At 38.4% G+C, this 15511-nt stretch overlaps 2 protein-coding genes across 6 annotated transcripts in view; both read right to left on the minus strand.

The window, feature by feature from the left end:
- The window catches only part of LOC109632591 (A-kinase anchor protein 7), a 39201-nt gene extending 31701 nt beyond the window's left edge, over window positions 1–7500 (minus strand). For all 3 annotated transcript variants that reach the window (XM_020091958.2, XM_020091957.2, XM_069514683.1), the window contains exons 1-7: window positions 6920–7500; window positions 6576–6837; window positions 5728–5886; window positions 5419–5567; window positions 4976–5112; window positions 3780–3940; window positions 604–716 (exon numbers count right to left, since the gene is read on the minus strand). In XM_020091958.2, coding sequence (XP_019947517.2) covers window positions 604–716; window positions 3780–3940; window positions 4976–5112; window positions 5419–5567; window positions 5728–5886; window positions 6576–6837; window positions 6920–7099 — 1161 coding nt within the window. In that variant the 5' untranslated portion in view covers window positions 7100–7500. The remainder of the gene's footprint in view (window positions 1–603; window positions 717–3779; window positions 3941–4975; window positions 5113–5418; window positions 5568–5727; window positions 5887–6575; window positions 6838–6919) is intronic.
- Window positions 7501–8587: 1087 nt separating this feature from the next.
- On the minus strand, window positions 8588–15093 carry LOC138405532 (uncharacterized). Of its 3 annotated transcripts, XM_069514684.1 has the most exons (13): window positions 14931–15093; window positions 14398–14460; window positions 13836–13957; window positions 13636–13696; window positions 13386–13529; window positions 13188–13232; window positions 12920–12961; window positions 12442–12486; window positions 11619–11660; window positions 11141–11185; window positions 10850–10891; window positions 10406–10606; window positions 8588–10216 (listed from the first exon to the last, which is right to left on the minus strand). In XM_069514684.1, the coding sequence occupies exons 2-13, from the start codon at window positions 14456–14458 to the stop codon at window positions 9936–9938; spliced, it is 1131 nt and encodes a 376-aa protein (XP_069370785.1). In that variant the 5' UTR covers window positions 14459–14460; window positions 14931–15093; the 3' UTR covers window positions 8588–9935. The 3 variants fall into 3 exon arrangements, with proteins under 3 accessions (XP_069370785.1, XP_069370786.1, XP_069370787.1); XM_069514685.1 differs by lacking the exons at window positions 12920–12961; window positions 13188–13232 and having other exon boundaries at window positions 14931–15091; XM_069514686.1 differs by lacking the exons at window positions 10850–10891; window positions 11141–11185; window positions 11619–11660; window positions 12442–12486 and having other exon boundaries at window positions 14931–15091.
- Window positions 15094–15511: the final 418 nt, after the last annotated feature.

A 15511-nucleotide genomic window follows, 5' to 3' on the forward strand; every position in this document is an offset into this window, starting at 1 on the left:
ATTATGTATATACTGTATGATCCACGTGATGCATTGGTGACTGTAATTGGTAATCGTTCAAAAATATCAATGAGCCATGTCCTCACACATGTGTCTGTACAATGTAGAAGCCTCATGTTAGTGTATATTCCTGACATCAGTGTGGATTCACATACTGCATTTCTCCGGAGCTCTGCACAACATTAGCATTCAGCAGTCTTAGTAGAAATGAAATAAATAAATGGATTAAGATATTTTATAAAATTAGAGCCCAACTAATATATATTATTTGGGGACTAAAGCAGAATGATACTATATCTTGGCCCATACATACATCAAAAAATTGGAATCTAGGATGTCGTTATCAGCATAAACTTAATGATAAATAACTATAAATAGAAAGAAAACACAAACACAACCAGATATATGGAACTTGAATTAAGAAACTTTTCTTTTCTGCATTGTTAATTCTGTAAAATAAATATTTTCATATCACCAAACATAAATGTATAAATGTGTCATATTGGCTGATATTATCAGCCATCTGATAAATACCACTACTCTCTATAAACTTTTTCATAACTTAACTCTATGGATAATGTGTGTAGTCGCACCTGTGCATACCTGGGCTCGTAGTTTTGATGCTCTGGATAGCTTCATAATGGTGAGGTGAGGTTCAAACCCACGACTGTCTCCTTGCATCAGCCCCTGCTCTTCAAAACGGCTGCGCAACAACCCTGCAACAAACACACACAATGATATGCACTAATGAAAAAAAGCCAAAGAGGAAGGCTGTAAGTTGACACAATGTAAAGTGCTATCATACATAGGAAGTGGCTACATTAGATGAATTCAAACCACAACATCAAGAGCACCCTGTAATATCCACCTCTATTTCCTCCCAATCAACCAGCTCAGAAAGTTCGACGCAGATGGCTGAGAATTTGCGTCAGAGAACAGAAAAAGGCTTTTTGCTGGAGTATCATTTGACCCTGCAGACAAAGACTGACACACAAAACGAGGACACAAATGCACAGTCGCTCCAAGGACAGACACGCATGGACGGAGACGCACACACCAAGCATTGAGGATCAGAGGGAAACAATAGAGGTATTTTTAGAAGAGGAGCTGAACAGGGAGGGAAAGGTTAGAAGATAATCAATAACAGTGACACAGAGAGCAGACGAGAGGACTCATCGTTATTTTGCTCTTACAACAACAATAAGTGGATTTTATCTTTGCTATCTTAAGATTAGGGTTGTAAATAGAATATAGAATAGCAATCAACCATCGTTGATGAAGGACCATGGTTTTTAAGACTTGATATGTTTTTCTTAAAAGCCACAATTGTCATTTATGTTAATTCATAGTAGGAGTATGTCATCCTCTAAAGAGTTTAAGAACAACATATGAAACTCAGCAGAGAGCACATACTTATGCCAAGACACAACAATCCCTTTTTGAAACAACAATTAAATTCCCCTGATTTTTATTTGGATCTGCACCACGTGTCACACAAATATCTTTTTACATTACATCAAGATCCATGAATTATTCTCTGATAAATTCAAGGACAATGTTGAAAAATCTGTAAATAAAATAGAAAATAAAGTCCTGGATCTGCTTCCTGATCTAGATCCACACCAAAATTTATCGGACTTTTCCCTGATCTGACATCCTTACAAACAAACAAACAAACAAACGAATGGACAGGAGGGAAAATATAACCTTCTTGGTAAAGGTAATAAATTAAAGGAAAAGTCCTCAAATCTTTTTAAGCGCTATATAAAAAGGTCAAAACTAAACATCACAGTTGGAAAATGTCTTTGATTAAATATTGTACTATGCAAGAGCAGGTAAAGAAATGTTCTTTTATACTGAAGTACACAGATGATGATGATTTGTCATGAGACATATTTAGTAGTTTGAAGTAGTAGTTTGGATAAGTAATCTTTATTTCATAGAACAAACACATATCCAGTGACCTGTTGCATGTGTTCAGCAGTTCAAAGAGGTGTTCAGAGCGGACAAAGGTGCTGCTGTGGTTTTGCCGGGTTGCCCTTTTTTTGTTTTTTTTAAACGTGTACTTCATTTGATGCACCAAAGCCACAATTTCTTCCCTAAGCATCAAGATTAAACGAGCACTGGAGCAAAAACAGTTTCTATTAATACTCTCACCGCACACTTCAGGCCCGCTGCTGAACATACTTAATCACTCCAGGGGATTTGTTATGTCTGACTGCACCAATTATGGAGGGTCTGCCTCTTATATCTGCTGAGGGGCATGGAAAGTTTGATGTTGAAATTGAAATCTAATCAGATGCTGCAAAAATCCATGTCTTTAAGTGGGAGGACATACCCACCTCCACTGCAACCCTCTCTGGCAATTTGGAATGAAAAGTTAATAACAGATTTCCATGCAGCTGATGACTTGAAGATATTTCCAAGAGAAAGACAGGATGGGATTGAAACAAAACCTTGCAACTCAGATTACAGACATCTTTGTGTAGAACCTCAGGCCTTGTACCTCAATTTCTCTGAAATATTTATTCATTGCATGTTATGTCAAACAGAAATGAAATGTATTTTGGGATTTGTCACAGCTTGTCAGTTACTAATATGCCAAATGTAGTATTTGCTTGGATCTGGACAGTTAATACAGTGGATGAGCAGCTAGGATATCCGCACTAAACCAAGCTTGCCGCTCCAAATTCTGAGAATTTAATACAATTTCAATGAACAACTTTACAACACCTTGTGGATCAAATGCATATTAATCAAGCCCCTTAATTTCTGTTGTGGTTGCCTGCATGTGTGCATATTTCCAATTCAGTTGGTATTTTAAACTTGAGATGGACATAGTAAAGATTCACTGAGTAGAATTAATAAAAACTCAAAAGGTGTTTAGTATGTTCAACTTCCGCCAATAGATCACTTTCACCTAAATCCTACACACTGAACCTTTAAGCGAATGCAAGCTCATTAACTCTGTCAATGTGTGTGCGCTTGTGTGTGCTTATATGTGTTGGTGTCACAAGAGCAAGGAGGGCGAGAATCCTCTTAGAAATGTTGGCTTAATGTTGTTGCCTGAGGGGACAACACCAAAACATGCACGCAAACGCTTCTGTATTCCCACCCAGCCAAGTATGATGTAAACAGTCAAATTTAAGAAGTGCACAAATCTCCCTCTTCCACGCACACACACACACGAAGTGAAAAGAAATTTAGGACAGTGACAGAGAGAAACAACATATATCAAACTTTAGCATAGTGTACTTGAACTGAACAACAAAATAGTGCATGTGGTTGACTTAAACACTATAGCCTACATAAATCTTTTTTAAATAAACACTTAGACTGGCAACATTATCTATAATTTCTTGTTTTAAGACTTCTACTGTTAAACCTGATCTCCAGGTTTCAGGACAAGAGTCAGGCTTGGGCCACCTATTGACTTTGAATGGGAGAGATTTCACCTCACACCTTAAAGTTGTCCAATCTTTGACCTCCTGTAGCAAAGCCCCCCACAAACAGCGAGCATCCACCCAGTTTAAGTGTCCGAAAGAACGATACTAGACACTCCAACCAGCTGACCCCAAATTCAAACTTCCCTCTGCAGGCGCTCAAACAGACAAATTCTGTACAATAACAAATGCCAGTAATACTATTTATCTTAAATCCAAAACACAGCACGATAACAACCATTCAAACAAAATCTAATGTAAAGCTTATAATTAAATATGATAGACTTACAGATGCAGTGGATGATCACAGCAGAGTTCAAATCATTTGTCACTAACCTGCCAGGCTGTCCAGTGTGTGTCTGTGTTGTCCGGGGGCCAGCCCAACAAACACCACCTCCTTCCTGAAATGACCGATGCCTGAGAAGGGCAGCACCAGATCCCGCCCACCCAGCAGCTCAGCCAATGGCAGCTTGACCTGGGCCAGCACGGTTGTCGCTCTGAAAGGAAATATACACATGAATATACAAAACACACATCTGCACACACACACACACACACCAAGTCACAACTTAATCCCCTTCCTCCCTCCCACTCATATTACATAACAAGAGAATCAAGTGATTACTAATGACACAATCTTTTGCTTGATGTAGATTAAGCATATATCTCCCAATGAAAAACACACAGCAATGGCTCCGTCATATCCAGCACTCCATTATGAAATGCTAGAGTAATAACTGCACTCACTGAAATGTGGGCTTCACTGCAGCATGTAATAGCACTCAGTGTAGGTAATGTTTATTTCAGTTGCCTTAAATCACAGAAATTGGAGGGATTTTTACACTTTGTTTGCACCAGTTTTGTGAGAGAGGTGTGGGTTAAACAAAGTCATTTTACCACAAGAAATAAAAACAATAAAGAGGATAATGACTTTTTTCTTACATACAATTTTAACATAATAATGAGAATAATGCTCCGAAATTATCTGATTGGATAATAGCAGCTTTATTTGTATAAAAGTTTTCTTGATAAATTAACAAAGTGCAACATGAATGGATAAACAATAAATCAAGACTGCATTTTGCTCTAAAGACACAGTCATGGATTTCATATAAATGTCTGTGCTGAAATGTCACTGTTGAAGTGGCAGTAAGATGTCACAAAGTTTATAATTTTCAGGCCTGTTGACCTTTTTTTCAACAAAGAAAGACATTTGGAAATGTCACACATGAAACAGCATACGTGTAATCCATAACATTGATGAGCCAGTTTCAGATTGTGGGTAATGGTTTCACATGACTTCAAAACAAAAGAAAGAAGCCATCATTAGTGTTACACATTCATTCATTCATTCATTGTTTCATAGCTTGTAACACTCAAACTTTAACTACTTTACTTCACAAATGTTGAAACTAAATCACAATCTGCAATCACTGTCCTGTCCTGCACAGGCAACAGAGGACTGACATGTGTATATTACATACTATACTGTATGTCTGCTGGGTTGTTTGTATGTTTGTGTATGTACTCACAGGTCTATTTGCTCCTGATTGGCGAGATGGGTTACTAACAGCGTGATGTGCAGAGTTGGGACGGGGATCATGGCTTTGGCCAATAGAGGCTCCTGCTGAAGCACTGCCTCTTGGATCTCAGTCACAGCTGAGCTTATCTGTCATTAGACACATCAACTCTCAATCCACAGCAGTTACAAAGAGGCAGATATTGTCACATATGAAAACTGCAAAAGATTTATTTTCTCGACTATCGCTAACCAATGAGGTGAGAGCAACGTCGGTTTCTAAGTGATGACAGAAATGGATTACATTAGCTTCAAAAAACAATATTCTCTCACTCATATTGAAGAAAAAAAGCAGGAAATTGATGATTTATATAAGGTTTAGGAAATTTAGTCTACATCAGTCTTAATAATAAAATGTGTACACACGAGTACATAAACAATACAGTCAATCCTTACCTGTGTGTTAGTAATGGGGATGGAGACAAAGTAGTTGGGTCGTTGATTGTCTTTCTTTTTTTTCTTCTTGTCTCCATCCTCCTCACTGTCCACTCGCCCTCCACTGTCTCCTCTCTTCCTCTTTTTCTGGGTTGACTCTGGGATGGGGACTACAGATGATGTGCATGAATTCAAAGGTAGTCAATAATACAGGCAGCACAACTTTTGTTATTCAGTAAATCAGACTTACTAGCATTTATCCTTCTAATGGAAGAATCTGTACCTTTTAAATCAGAGATTATTTAAAATTGTATTATATTATGTACATACATCCTAGCTCTTTCCACGTGGTGGGACTGGTCAAAGCAAATGGGAGCTCCGACATTAGATTGTCCACAGTATGGGCAGACTTGAGATTTTTCTTTATCAACTTCTTCTTCTCCCTCCTTATCCTCCTCTTTGCATTCTTCTCATTTGATTCAGTAGCAGCTACCAAGAAAAAATGTAATTACAATAAGACAAACATAAATACTGTATATGTATGAACATGAATACATAAAGACTCAAACACAGTTTGAGTGCAGGTATACTTAATGGGGATGACTCAAGAACAAAGTAAATCTTCTACTGTGCAGCTCAGTGGCCAATCCTTATAATTTTGCTTGGTATGTTCAGCATCATTTGACAACTGTAAACCCATTGTGTTGCATTTTAAGTGAAAGACAAATGTTACAAATTAAGACGCAGTATTGATTGATTGTTTGTTTGTTTGTAGGGTTTTCCAGCTGCTGTACAGTAACAAACCTGCAACTACCATGTGTAGCTGACAAAGCAGATTCAGTAGGAAATCGAAATATAATCACCCTTTAGTCACTCTTGATGCTTGGTGGAGGTATGTGCACTAATGAGTGCCATTCATAGCATAACCAATCAAAGAGCTTAGCTGGTGCTGTGTGGCAACTTTGGAAACCATGATGGGATTTTTTTTATTTTGATAGGGGACCAAGACACATTCATATATTATATATACGTACATTTTTGTTGTTTGCTATTATTAGTTTACGTTTTCTTAAACATGTATAATGTGTTGCTGATCCCTGCTTAAAGAATTTTAAATGCATAAATAATAATTATTGTTGTTATTGTTCTCTTTATTATTAACAGTCACGTCTACTCACCAGACACAGTGGAGGCTCCAGTGTAAGTCTTCCCTTGCTGCACTCCCATGGTGACTGCTTCCTCCCGGCCTCCGGCAGTGATCAGTGCTTCGATCGATCCCTCACCTCCTCTCCCACTCTGCTGCCTCACCACACCTCCCTCACCTTCCTCACCGCCACCATTTGAGCCAATCGCAGGGGCCTCTTTGCCACAGGAGACACTGACTACCGGCTGCATGTCGCACACTGTGAGCGGACACAGGCAGGTGTGTGGCAGCGGGGCCTTGGACACAGATGGAAAGATGTCTCGTTATATTTCCTGTGAGCTCAGGTGAGAACAGATTTATTTTTTCCCCTGACGTTACCTCAGTGATTCGCAGCCGCGGTGCGGATGATCTGAACACACCGACTCGTTGACCGTGTGTGGAGTAAACGTGGTGCAGCCTCCGCGCTGACACCTCGGCGGCGGCGGTGAAAAGCCTCCGTGAATCAACCCTCTTAGAACACGTCCACCTGAGACTCAGCGGGACGCGACCGAGGAGCATGACACGCGTCACAAACTTTGGCTAACGAGCACAACTGACGTTAACAGACATGACAAGCTAACGAATGCCCGTGAACTAGTGTCCTGAACTCTCTTCGGGACAGTTACCGACGGAGACGCTTTCCCTGCCCGTGGCTGACACCTGTTGAGATGAATCAATCTGCCATGCTAGACGAACTGTTACTGGGCTAGCTAACTATAAGCTAACATAGTTCTGCTGCTAATTAGCCAAACTAACCGAAACATGATTCAATAACTAAGTCTAATGTTGTTGATGTATTAAACTCGTAAGTGGCAATATTTCTGAGAGAAAAAGTCCAAACAAACGACTCAAATTCACATTTAGCAGTTAAGCGCTAATTTGGAATCCCAAGCGGAAGCAGCATGTTAGTAAACAATGTCAACTTCCGGTATGGTTTTTCAGCGTAAAAAGGTTTTCTCTTTTCGCAATAAAAGCACATGGCGCTGGAGTTATTGACAGTGTAAGTTAGTATTGTTTTGTACCATCGCTATTATTATAATGCTGTTTTGTTGCATTGTTCTCTGCTGGTGTATTCTGACTCTTTGTAAAGCATCTCGTATTGCAACTTTGCAGTAAAGGTTCCACATAAATAAAGTCTGATTTGATAAAATAAAGGACGCAGGAGTTGTTTAAATTCAGTGAATTAGAAATTCATCATGATTCACTTAAAATCCTTTATTTTAGGGCATTGCTGTAAATTTCTGTCTCATTGTTTTTTGTGTCTAAATTCTCAAATAAAGTTCAATGTATGTTACTGCTACTGGATGCTTGAATTTCCTTTGGGATCAATAAAGTATCTATCTATCTATCTTAAATTCTATTATTCTATTATTCTATTATTTTTACCATATCTTATCTTGTCTTGCACTGTTTTCACTTTTTTTTTTTAATACACTTAATTCTGCCATAATATCCAGGGTATGTTGGTCTAATGCACAACTTGCTAGCTTCAGTTATTTATCTTTAAATCTGTATTTATATTTTACTTCAATACTCTGCCTCAGTCACTTGTGTCTTTAAATCACCTTATACATTAAATATTTGTATTGTCGATCTCTATTAGCACATACTTCTTTACAGTGACAGCTTTGTAATAGTTCTGGTGGCTAGACTTTCATCTCACTGCAGTGAACTTATTCTTGACTCATTTTGACCTTTATTATTCTTATACTTTTGTGTTTGACTGTTTGTGTGCTGCAGGATGCCTACATTTTCCCCTGGGTTGATAAAGTATCTATCTATTTATCTTATCTTAGATAACTTGGAGCCTAGCAGTGTAAATGCCATTGAAGCCCCTATGAATCACCAATACTGAAAAACATTAGCCTTACATCGCACTATTACCATATAGTAATGCAGCATGGACTTAAGTACATTAATTATTTGAAGTGAAATCCTTCAAAACCTTAAATGAGTTGCACTGAATCAGAGGCAAAATACATTTTGCAGATAAAAACTGAAGAATCATTCAGCAATTATGATCATTTATTTGTGGTATCATGCACAGTAAATACACATCATGCTTTCTGAGGCTTTCCATTTTAAGCAGTTACAGCAAAACATTAAAACAAACCCATTTTCTATTTGTGTTCCATTATTAATGATCACTGAATGTGTAGCCTCTGCACTGTTAAATCTCTTACTGTAAATTCAAGTCTTACTAAATAGTATATAGAATGTACCAGCCAAGTGGTGCTGTTTCATTAAAACACGGTTATGCTCAAATGAAGCTCAGGGTTTTGAAAGTAATGATGCAATAATTGTACAAAAACTTTGACTGGTACACAACAACATTTAACAGCAGACAAGAAAAAAAAATCAACAATCTATAGCATCTTCTCCTCAGTGATTTGACATTTATACCAATGTTATACTCAACATACTGATAATATATAATATATATTTCGCTTTAGCATTCATCCATGTTAGAATAAAAGTTAAATAAAATACACGACTCAAGTTACATTAATTATTAATTTTCTCTGTGTTTGCTTCTAATGTTGCAGCAATCCATTGCAATTTAGTTTTACCAACATCAAAGTGGTCATGTATTCATCATGTTGTTTGTTGGTTTGTTTGTTTACAACATTGTTACCATAACCCAATAAAATGTGGGGTGGATCCAGATCAGGGGGCAGATCCAGGGATTTTCCCCCCACTTTCTTTAATATTGTGAGATAGAGTTGATTTCTTCTTCTTTCTTTTTAGAGGACTGATATTTTTGAGTGTGTGCAACTACTAGAGATGGAAATAAAAATTATCATCTCGTGAATTCAAATGTGGTTTCTTAAGGGGCCTGTTGGGCCTTGGCGGAGGTGCTCACTCTACTCAGTGACATTTTAGTTTCTATTGTAGTAATAACATTTCTTATTGCCATTGTTTATACCAAATGATGATGAATGATTCCTTATCCTGCACAAGCTGCAGACCATGTCTCTCATGCTACTGGTTGCAAGTTCAATGCATTAGTTCACTATGTGATGTAATTTATTGACTTCATATTGTGTGTGGTGACATCATTCCTACCATATAAATAAATACTCAGTTTGATGTAAGCTTTAGGTCATGTCTGTATTTCTTTAGGATGCAGCCATACTTCCAAAAATGTATTTTTGAACTTGGCACAATATTAATTTCTGACTCCTTGATAATTATGATAAGTTATTATATGATGAAGCATATATTTCTGATCAATAAAATCTTAGGATGTCTCTCTAATATTTGCAAAGATATTTTTGGAACATATATGTTTTGGGCCATATTTTTGTTGACCCTGATCTTGTTCTTCAAAAGTTAGTCATGTGGAGATACCCTCTCAAGTAAAACTCCTCCTAAATTTGGTTGGAATCTGTCCAAACATCCAGTCAATTGTACCAGGTTTACTTATCTTATGATTACTGAGATTCAGTAATTGTTGTTGGATCTCAGAGACAGCCGAATCATTTAGTTTGCATTTCAGTAAGCCATCTTTGGTTTCATGGTAGAAAACAGTGACCTGCAACACAATGTTTCTGTCATCAGTCCTTGTTTTCCCACACAGTGAGGACTTGGCCTCAATTCCATGGAACATTTTCACCAGAATGACCGGTTTGTCAGCTGTGGAAAGAAAGGGACATATATAATATAGTTTATGCACACAGACATTTATATTTCTTTGAATTCAGAATAAAAAGACTGTTACTAATTTATGAATACACTCACAACTTAATGTTGATCATGTACACCTCACATTTCAAACAAATTATACTCAGCTTCTTGTTCAAATGAATTTGGCTGCTCCCTTACCTGGGATGACTGGTTTAATCATCACTGCATTGATGTCTGACTCAATTCGTGAAGTGATTGGACAGAAGACAATAGTAATCTGGCTTTCCTGAGAGTCTTCCACAAACTTTCCGCCGCAGTTGCCATCATTCACTTGCTTCATCAGCTGTTCATGGGCACCAAAGGTTTTACCTCCGACAACCATCATGTACTTCACTCTGGCTGTAGGAAAAAAATAAATTTTTAGCAGCCGACACATGTACAATTACAAGAAATAGAGTGATCTTGCTATGACAGAAGTATAAACAACCCTAAATATAAGCTTCCATTTTATACATAAGATCCAGTTAGTCAGACCTTCATTACTGCTACTACTTCTAGTAGTACAGTGCCTCTACTGCACTACTGCACAGACTAACCTGTGCACAGTAACCAAACTGCTGATTGTTTAATTATACACCTTACCTTCCTGACAGTCCTCTGCAGATCTCTTGGTGATTGAGTCTCCTAGTTGGAAAGACAGCACCACAGTTAAGTGTATTCTGTTTATCAATTGGAGTCAGGTTTGTTTATATTAAACAAAAGCTCCCAAAATGTGGAATTTGAGGTATTATTAATATCTTTCAAGAGTGAGGGGAAGATGGAGCGTGAGATTGACAAGTGGGTCGGTGCAGCATCAGCAGTAGTGCACATTGACTAGTGGAGCTGCACGACTCATTGAACACAAGAGTGGGTCATGGAATAAAAAAGATTTACCTTGTGCTCCTTGTGGATGGCCACCTGTTGTATCTGACAAAGAACCTATTGGGTACAAAGTTAACTGTGATATAGTGATAACAATACACATGATATATTAAAAAACATAATGAATATAAACATGAAGCTGAAATATTGCATCTTCCTGTTAATGAGGCTTCTTATGCACTTATGATACAATGATGCTGTTCATGGGCACCAAAGGTTTTACCTCCGACAGCCATTATGTACTTCACTGTGGCTGTAGGAAGAAAAACGTTTGTGCAGCCGACACATGTACAATTACAAGAAATAGAGTGATCTTGCTATGAGAGAAGTATAAACAACCCTAAATATAAGCTTCCATTTTATACATAAGATCCAGTTAGTCAGACCTTCATTACTGCTACTACTTCTAGTAGTACAGTGCCTCTACTGCACTAATAGACTAACCTGTGCACAGTAACCAAACTGCTGATTGTTTAATTATACACCTTACCTTCCTGACAGTCCTCTGCAGATCTCTTGGTGATTGAGTCTCCTAGTTGGAAAGACAGCACCACAGTTAATTGTATTCTGTTTATCAATTGGAGTCAGGTTTGTTTATATTAAACAAAAGCTCCCAAAATGTGGAATTTGAGGTATTATTAATATCTTTCAAGAGTGAGGGGAAGATGGAGCGTGAGATTGACAAGTGGGTCGGTGCAGCATCAGCAGTAGTGCAGCCATAGTACCGGACTGTTTGTAGTTAAGAAGGAGCTGAGCCGCAGGGCAAAGCTTTTGATTTACCGGCCGATCTACATTCCAAACCTTCAACGGTGACTGAAAAAATGAGGTTATGAATACAAGAAGCCAACATTAGTTTCCCCCTTTGGTTGGCTTTGGTTATGCCGCAGAGATAGGGAAAGGAGTTTAGACATCTGGAGCTTGGAGCAGAACTGCAGCTCCTTTGCATAGAAAGGGGACAGTTGAGGTGGTTCAGACATCTGGTCAGGATGCCTCCTGGGCAGCTTCCATTGGAGGTGTACTGAACACAGCCAACTGAGAGGATCCAGAACTCAATGGAGGAACTGCATATCCTATCTGACCTGGTAACACCCTGGGATCTCCCAGAAAGAGCTAGAGAGTGTGGCTGGGGAGGGGGAAGTTTGGAATGCCCCATTTGCGACCCAACCCCACATAAGCATAATGCCGATGGATGAATTCACAGTATCAGCAGTCAGTCTGACAACTGCTGTGCTCAATCAAATGAAGCACATTGACTAGTGGAGCTGCACGACTCATTGAACACAAGAGTGGGTCATGGAATAAAAAAGATTTACCTTGTGCTCCTTGTGGATGGCCACCTGTTGTATCTGACAAAGAACCTATTGGGTACAAACTTAACTGTGATATAGTGATAACAATACACATGATATATTAAAAAACACAATGTATATAAACATGAAGCTGAAATATTGCATCTTCCTGTTAATGAGGCTTCTTATGCACTTATGATACAATGATGCTGTTCATGGGCACCAAAGGTTTTACCTCCGACAGCCATCATGTACTTCACTGTGGCTGTAGGAAGAAAAACGTTTGTGCAGCTGACACATGTACAATTACAAGAAATAGAGTGATCTTGCTATGAGAGAAGTATAAACAACCCTAAATATAAGCAACCATTTTGTACATAAGATCCAGTTAGTCAGACCTTCATTACTGCTACTACTTCTAGTAGTACAGTGCCTCTACTGCACTCATAGACTAACCTGTGCACAGTAACCAAACTGCTGATTGTTTAATTATACACCTTACCTTCCTGACAGTCCTCTGCAGATCTCTTGGTGATTGAGTCTCCTAGTTGGAAAGACAGCACCACAGTTAATTGTATTCTGTTTATCAATTGGAGTCAGGTTTGTTTATATTAAACGAAAGCTCCCAAAATGTGGAAAAGAGTGAGGGGAAGATGGAGCGTGAGATTGACAAGTGGGTCGGTGCAGCATCAGCAGTAGAGCACATTGACTAGTGGAGCTGCACGACTCATTGAACAAAAGATTAGGTCATGGAATAAAAAAAGATTTACCTTGTGCTCCTTGTGGATGGCCACCTGTTGTATCTGAAAAAGAACCTATTGGGTACAAAGTTAAGTGTGATATAGTGATAACAATACACATGATATATTAAAAAACACAATGTATATAAACATAAAGCTGAATCTTCCTGTTAATGTTTCTTATGCACTTAAGATACAATGATGCTAAAATAAAACATAAAGTATGACCTTTGTTTGCTTCTGATTCCCGCTGACATGTGCTGAAGGTCTCCAGTAGCTTAATATTTATATTAAGGAGGGTTTGCACAATATTTAATTGGGTCTTCATGAACTCGATGTGGTCCATCAAGACCCAACGGTCAGTTCGAGAAGCTGGAGGGAGAGTAACAGGTTGAGGGTGTTAGAATATGAAAGGCAACATAGTTACTTTACACACCACACGGGCCAAAACAAAAGTGAAAGTACTAGAAATACTTACAGCTGGCTAAGGCATGTTGCATCAGCTCTCTCAGTTCTTTTTGCAGCTCACTAAATGGCGTCTGAAACACAAAAAATATAACACAAATACTACTAATAGAGCATTTTAATTGTTCATTAGTCCTGGTTACTAGTTCCAAAGTCATGTATCTCTACTTAGATATTTCTTTAATCACAAGTTCTTATAACATGTTAACTCACCGGTTTGTGAAGCAAATTAAATATTTGCTTTCTCATTCGGAGATTCCTGGTTCCGGGAAGCAGCTCGTGCAGGTCCTCTCGAGTCAGTGACCGGATCTCTATGTCGCTTGTAAAATCTGCTTCTACATATATAAATACAGTAAACAGGTGTTGAGCTGGTAATTTTGTTGATAATGTCATGTGTCTCTGAGGACTAAACCCTCACAGGTGCTTGAACAATAAACCTACAGCGATGGTATTTCTACCTTATGATTGCCGTGACTTGTATTAGGTTTGTGTCTTTAAAATGTGGCAGAAGAAGCAACAGGCTATACTGTCTTGAGCATTATCACATTATTCAGTTAATGACTTCCTCAGCAAGCTAAAGCCTACACTCTTAAATGTTAATGTAACACACATGTGTTGTTATATGGTGCTATGTTATTTGTACTTCCAATAAATATATTGTGTTACTTACATCTGGTACTTATTAACAATACCCTGTTGATATACTAATATAATTTAGGGCAGTATGGTCGTGGTGCAGTGTTTCTGGATATGCAGGTTAGAAAATGTCACTCACGTATGAGGTTGTCTGCTGCCTCTCTGTGGATGAGCCTTATCTGCTCCAGTAAAGATGTCATGACTACAGGTGAAGAAAAGACAAAAACAGAAAAATGAGAAGAACAGGACTTTTATGACAATGGACCTCTCTGTACACGTCTTCCTCTCTTCCCCCCTCTGTCTATCACTTTCTACATCTCTTTCACCCCTCCTTCTTTCTCTTCATCCCTCTTTTTCTCTCCCCCTCCCTCCCCTCTCCCTCTTTCTCTTCCTCCCTCTCTTTCTCTCACTCCTCTCTTCCTCTCACCCCTCCCTCTTTCTCTCTCACCCCTCTCTTCCTCTCTCGCTCTCTTTCTCTTCCTTCCTCTTTTTCTCTCACCCCTCCCTCTTTCTCGTCCTCCCTCTCTACCCCCCTCCCTCTCTCTTTGACTAAATGTATTATTAACATATTACAAAAACAAAACACATCAACCAGTTATGACGACAGCATGCACATCACGAAATCACAGTTGAGAAAACGGTGGAAGGAAGAAAAGAGAGAGAGAAACTGACCTTTTTGATCGAGTCACGCGACAGATGATTGACTTTAATAATCAATATATACTGATAACAATAATTATAAAAGTATCCTGGGCTCCTCTCGGTGGCGATCAGCTGTCTCATCTCAACAGCGAGGAGAAAGTGAAAGTTAGAATATCGACTTGCGTCATGACGTAAACGACGCTGCGACGCTCATTGGTCACTGGTGCAGAGCTCAGCTGCGTTCACTCTCTATGACTTCGATGTGTCTGTGTGTTTATATATTTTTATTATATTATAACTACAATACCATTGTGAACCTCACTCTTATTATTATTATTGCTAATAATTACGCATTATTATTATTATTATTATTATTATTACACAGTCACACAGTTAATGTGGCATCATTTTTCATTTTCAGTTAGAGTATATGTTCGCAGGTCAAGTAAACCAGCAGGGGGCAGTACTGCACAACTTTTCAAGTCAAAGGCAAAGTCAACTTTATTGTCAATTCTTCCAAATGTTACTTACTTGTTTCTCTCTGAAAAACATGTAAGTAGACAGGACATATTACAATATAAGTACATAGTACAACATAGTATGCAGTCGTA

The sequence above is a fragment of the Paralichthys olivaceus genome, chromosome 19 (genome assembly GCF_024713975.1).
Source record: "Paralichthys olivaceus isolate ysfri-2021 chromosome 19, ASM2471397v2, whole genome shotgun sequence".
Taxonomy (NCBI): Eukaryota; Metazoa; Chordata; class Actinopteri; order Pleuronectiformes; family Paralichthyidae; genus Paralichthys; species Paralichthys olivaceus.

Coding starts and splice junctions, on each gene's coding strand:
- LOC138405532 (XM_069514684.1), bottom strand. CDS start 14,458: ATGACATCTTTACTGGAGCAGATAAGGCTCATCCACAGAGAGGCAGCA. Junction 13,530..13,635: donor GCAACATGCCTTAGCCAGCT/GTAAGTATTTCT, acceptor CTCTCCCTCCAG/CTTCTCGAACTGACCGTTGG. Junction 11,661..12,441: donor CCATCCACAAGGAGCACAAG/GTAAATCTTTTT, acceptor CTTTCCAACTAG/GAGACTCAATCACCAAGAGA.